Source organism: Schistosoma mansoni, chromosome W (assembly GCF_000237925.1).
Source record: "Schistosoma mansoni strain Puerto Rico chromosome W, complete genome".
Classification (NCBI taxonomy): domain Eukaryota; kingdom Metazoa; phylum Platyhelminthes; class Trematoda; order Strigeidida; family Schistosomatidae; genus Schistosoma; species Schistosoma mansoni.
The window spans coordinates 30,701,354-30,707,353 of record NC_031502.1 but is presented as its reverse complement, the minus strand read 5'-3'; the positions used below and the strand labels follow the sequence as shown (position 1 = coordinate 30,707,353).

Genomic DNA, 6,000 nt, shown 5'->3' with positions numbered 1-6,000 from the left:
TAAGACATCAATGAAGTTGGTAGATAGTTAGATGAATAAATGAAATATCTTTTCAATCAGAATCTCTCACTTTATTCTTACGGATAGTCACCAGCAAAATCAAATTTAGAACAACAAAATAAATTTCTGCCCAAAATAATTTTTGTACTACACTATTGTATTCATTTCCATAATTTTGATGCAAAACGTAAAAAAGTTGTTTTCTATACTTTATAACTGTGAAGCATTATACTGAAGTCAGTAGACAACTATGTGAAATACAAAAAGATCTACAAAAGATATGAAAAATACGATTTCGCGATGGAATAGTAGAAGCTTACTAGTTAGAATAATTAACGATACGTTAATTTGAATGCACACGAAAGTACTGAGTTCATCGATCCCTTAGTAACAATTGAATATGTGCATTTTTTGATTGAACAAGACAAAAATTCACTGTCTTTTAAGTAAATTATATCATGAAACTCATTTTTATTGTTTATCATTAATTATAAAATTGATAAATAAGAACAATTTACATAAATTATACTTTAGGAAAATGAAAGAATGTTCATTTTGATTCTATTCTAGTTACCCAATACATATTTTTATGAGTAATTCAGAGAGTATATATTATCAATTATTTCCGTTTCGCTCTCTACTCAATTAAAGATTATCATTTAAGCAGAGAGAGAAAGAAAAAAATAATAATTAATTAATGATTATTAACCACTACCGATGTTGGTTATAACAAAAATATTACAAGCATCTAAATAATGACATAAACATTTATTCTTTCTTCTTGAAAATATGAATCTTAAATACATTTAAAACAAATAATAATGAATGCATTTGTCTCAATTTATATTTAAAGAAAGGATTAATATTGCATATTGGTACCGCTACGCTATCACGACTTACTAGTAATAGTAGTAGTAATAATAGTAAGTTACACATATGTATATAAAAACATGAGCATACATGATTTCAGTCATTCTGTTGTGTTTACTCAGCAACAAAGAAGGGGAATTTAAATAGAAATGAAGTATTGAAAGACAGGAACTTGAAAGATACAAACAACTTTCAAGTAGTTAGGCAAATGATTCTTTTGGCAGGTATTATTCGTTTACACATACATATATACTTAAATAGAAAGATTGATAGATCCATTGCATTCGCTCCTCTTTGATCTGTTCGTTCGGTTTTAAACGAGTATTTACAAAATAAAACAACCATTATTGTAATCAAACAAACATGTTAAGATAAAAATTCTCAGTTTTCCATACTCTCTGTCTCTCATTTTTACACATCGGAAATATTACCTGATGAATAATTTAACTGTTTGGATTCAGAAGATAAGTAATTGTGTTCAGCTTGTTTATTTCCACTTAAATAGTCATTTGTAGACATATCTGGTTTTAAATTAGAAAGTGCTTTAGATAAATTGATAAGTTTTCTCTTTTCATCGACAGTCTGCTCCTCCTCATCATCATCATCCTCATGTTGCTGTGGCCAGTGTTGCTTCTCTTCCTTCTTCTCAGTGATTCTCTTTCCAATACCTACTGTTTTGTGAACAGAAGACGACGTTGTTAATTGAGAAATTTCTTGTTGATTCATCATTCTGCTGTTAGGTGTTTTAGTGATAGTAAAGTTTAGTAGTGGATTAGGTTTTACAACTGGTTCACCAAGAGTACTTGTTGATGCAATTGACTCTGTCGCTTTAGTTATTGACATTGCTGAAGTATTTGAACTAGCCAAATAAACTAATGGTGCCACTAACGATGATGCGTCAGTTCCATATGTATCATGTAAACAACCAGATGTATTCACATTACCTTGCTGACCAACTAGACAATCACCTAGTCAGAAGAAATATATCGGACAGAATACAATTATGAATAGAAGGCTCTTTACATTGATTAAATACTTACAATTGTTGGGTAAGTTTTAAGTTCAAAGTAGCTGTTTCTTCCCATCATAATTAAAATGATTTCACTAACTAACAGAACTGTAAACAATTTCCATCTAAAATTATTTATGACAAATTTTCTAAACAGTAAAAGATTACTAAAAACACCGTGTTTTGTCAACACAATGTTATTTTAACGACTATTATCTTCAAGAAAAGACAAGATATATTGTTAGTTCTTTGTGAAAATTCTTGAAGTGAAAAAAAGAGTGAGATTAACATCTAAGGGTGGAATGATAAAAATGATCAATATAATTCTCTTCCCATCAATTCTGTTCACTTTTTAACCATAATGATAATCACCAAGCACTCACTAATGACTAGCTTCGAGAGGTAATTCTCGAAGTTCTAGTGAGAAGCTGTGACCAGTGGAGCTAATGCGTTTCAGGGGTGAGACAGCTATCTACTGCAGGTAAAAGAAGATGGTCGTGAACTATTAAGAAGTGACTGGAGATAAACATTGGCACCGTTGGATGCCGTTCCAGTGGTCTAGAGGTTAAGTGTTCGCGCGTGAGAGCGAAGGTCCTGGTTTCGAATCCTGCGAACAGGGTTGTGGTTGCGTACTGCTGAGGAGTCCCATATTAATACGAAATGGCCGTATGGTGTTTCCAAAGGGTGTCTATCATTGATACTATATAATTATTAAGTGACTAGATTATTATTGCTATATATATATATATATATATATATATATATATATATATATATTGTCAATAGTCAGTTAATCAGCTACAAAGTAGGACCAGGTACATATATGCATCGGTCCAAGTTGCCATACCTTATTAGCACAAAACGATGATCATCAAATTCATACAAGTAGTTACTTCAATGGTAGTAATATATAAAAGAAAAATTGAATATAAGGATATAATACAGAGAAAAAGAATTAGTTCGTAGAACAAAAGATATAAAGTAATCTTAATCTCACGGTTTAAGGGAAGATAAAAAGTGTATAAACCTACAATATTTTGATCGATTCTGAGCCATGTCACACAAAGTCTCCAACCATTGGTTCCAATAGTCGCGCGGACCCCAACCAAGTAGTCTACATCTACCAAAGTGGCTCAGACTAAAAGTTAGTGATTTCAAGCACTGATGCTACATTTTGGTTTGGCCGCCCGTAACTTTCTTCAAACCGTCTCCAACACTAGTTAGCATTGCGTGCCGTGGTAATCGGTGTTCAGGCATACGTAACACGTGGCCCAACCATTTCAGTCGATGAAGATTCATCACCTCATCAACTGATTTACCATCATTCCCTAATACCCTGTGTCTAACCTCACTATTACTTAACTGGTGATCCCAGCAGATACGAGCGATATTTCTAAGACATCTGTGATCAAATACTAGCAGCTTACGAATATCTTCTACTCTTAATGGTCACGTTTCGCAGCCGTAAAGTAGAACTGAACGAACTGCCGTGAAGTATACTCTTCCCTCACCTTCGCCACAGGTGACTTAGGTTGGCAAAAGTCAAACGATCTTTCTGAACCCGTGCAGAGATTTCGTCGGACACCAACCCATTAGGGCTGATCAGACTTCCAAGATAAGTGAAGTTGTCGACGCGTTTGACTACTTCACTTCCTATTCTTAGACACGGCATACATCAGTGGAACAAGACTCTAGGGTCTTAGCGATGGAGGTCTGCTAGGCGATTTGACATACGGTACGTATGTTGAAGGCTCCAATGTATAGTTTGGAGCGATGTTTCAGTAGACCTGGGACAGCGTTTCGCGCACTAGAACCGTTGGCCATGGTGACACTTGTTGAAGAAGTCAAAAGAGAATGTTTAGGATTGAAAGTCGATATAGGAGGAAGAGTAGGAATCGAAGAGATAGAGAGATCATGAATACAGTGATCTTGAGTACTGTAAGAGGTATGAGGACAGTTTTCAATTCATGGTTGCCCACACTGTGGAAGGGTTCTTCTAGGAGTACCTGAAAAGGAAATTGGGTTAAAGGTGGTCTTAGTGACCTGAGAGTATGTCCAAGAGACAACTACTTGAGGTCGGTCACACTCGACCTTCCTGTGGGTAATTTTTACGTTAGTTTCGTGCTTGTTGGTACCTTACTGGCGGAAATCTGTGGTGTAAGGCGAGGTGTGCATTTTTAGGGTTGACGTGTTCTAGCCTCACTCTTCCTTGTGGGAAGGCGGTGTCGCTGTTAAGCGGGTTGTTTGAAGGAAACACCTTACTGCTGTCACACGTCTGTACAGTCATCAGTACGATTTCGCCCTCAAAACTTAGGTTTGCTGCCTTTAGTCCTACAGCTCTTCAACCGACCTGTCTGATATGATAGGACCTTGAGGAACGATTGTTCCAGTCAGTATAGCTCGATTGATTCATCATGATAAGCAAGCCCGATCACCACGTCAAGGTAGCAGCAGCGGTCGGTTATAAGTTTGAAATCGACTTCATAACTACTTTTATACGATCTACTAATTTGTTGCCTGCTTGTTATTTACAGTCTCCTCTAATCACAGTCACTGTTTGGCTCAATCATGTATAATTTTTATTTTTCTCCTTATGGTGTGATGTGCTCTGGTATCCCTAAATAAAAACTACGTCTGGTTGAAATACAATATAGTAGAGGCTGAACACTGACTTCCGAACTCAAGGGCAGAGTAGAGAGGGAATTACAGAATCGTGGAACAGTAAGGATAGAGAATACTGGTGGGCGGCCTATGCTCCTCGACGAAGGGTAACCGGCGTAAGTAAGCAATAACTCCTGTTATTAAATTTTTGAATAATAAGACAATTTGATTGACAGTTTAGTTGGAACAAAAAGAATCTTCAATTAAATTTATCTTTTGAACGGAATTGGTATTAGTATTAGGAGTAAGCAATGTATTTTTGCTCGCACTTCAATCATATTCACTGTCCAAAAAGAACTTGTTCTTACCAATTCTGAGCTGTTTGAACTGAAAATATAAATGGTCTTTGCAAAACTATTTTGTAAGATAAATGCTAGTTGGCGCTATTTTTTGAATTCCAATAAAAAAATAACTAGGAATGTTTAATCATGAATTTCATTCAATTAGACAGACTAATCTAGTCATATAGAAATGCTGTTTCGCATATAACAAAGTTTACTATTTTTCTTCTAAACTTATTTACCAAATACACTTTTATGAGGTCAGATTTGAACCATATTGTTTGGTTGGGTGATTAGTGATGCTACTCAGTTGCCCGAACTGATCATAGGTAGAGTGGAGTTTGAACATGAGACCTATTTGCTGTAAAACAATTATCTTAACTAAAATTGGCTTCTCTATGCATCTTAGAAAATCAACTGAAAAGTAGTTATATACAACGACACACTTTAAAAATAAATATCATTAAATAGACAATAATAGTTCTCCATCCGATATTTGTTTTTTGCGCACTATTTAACTTCAATTTAAAGTAAGAGTTTGTCAGTAATCGTCATTCTAAATCATGCTTGATTTATTAATCCTTCAGTGATTTAGTTGTGAAGTAGGCAAGAAAAAATGAATAAATCATCTTACTAAATTTAGAAAATTCACTGATAATGCCTAACCATTCCAGTTGTGAGTAATCAGCTTAAAAGATTAGTAGGTATTTCTAATTAGTCAAATTACTTCATATTCATTATCCAGAACAAAATGCTGATATATAAACTCAGAAAAAAATACAGTAAATAATTTACATGTGAAAAAACTATATAATTCTTACTAAGCTGAATAAGTAGTATGGTACTAATTAGGTTACAAAGCATCAGTTATTGATTTGTACTAATCGATTTCTAAACAGTGGTAACCAATTTCATGTTCTTTTAACCGAAATCCATTCAACATGAAGTAATTAAAAACCTCTGGTTAAAATCCTATAGAGAGTATCAGGGCTATCAAGACTGTAGATGAGTCCTGCTGACGAGTGCCAGCTAGCAAGAAAACACACGGTTATTTACACTACAATGATTCATAATTTTAAACTTCAACAGATTATTTTATATGACGTAACCAAATCTAAATCTCATCAGTTAAAATTCTCTTCAAATCCTAATCAGGTAAACCGTACAGGTGATGACATC

At 34.5% G+C, this 6,000-nt stretch overlaps 1 protein-coding gene across 1 annotated transcript in view; it reads right to left on the bottom strand.

Moving 5' to 3' along the window:
* Positions 1–433: 433 nt before the first annotated feature.
* Smp_143110 (hypothetical protein) overlaps positions 434–6,000 on the bottom strand; it is a gene marked incomplete at its 5' end in the record, with an annotated part of 57,085 nt that continues 51,518 nt past the window's right edge. Inside the window, 1 exon segment of the mRNA XM_018789339.1 lies at positions 434–1,838. Coding sequence (XP_018654793.1) covers positions 1,282–1,838 — 557 coding nt within the window. The 3' untranslated portion in view covers positions 434–1,281.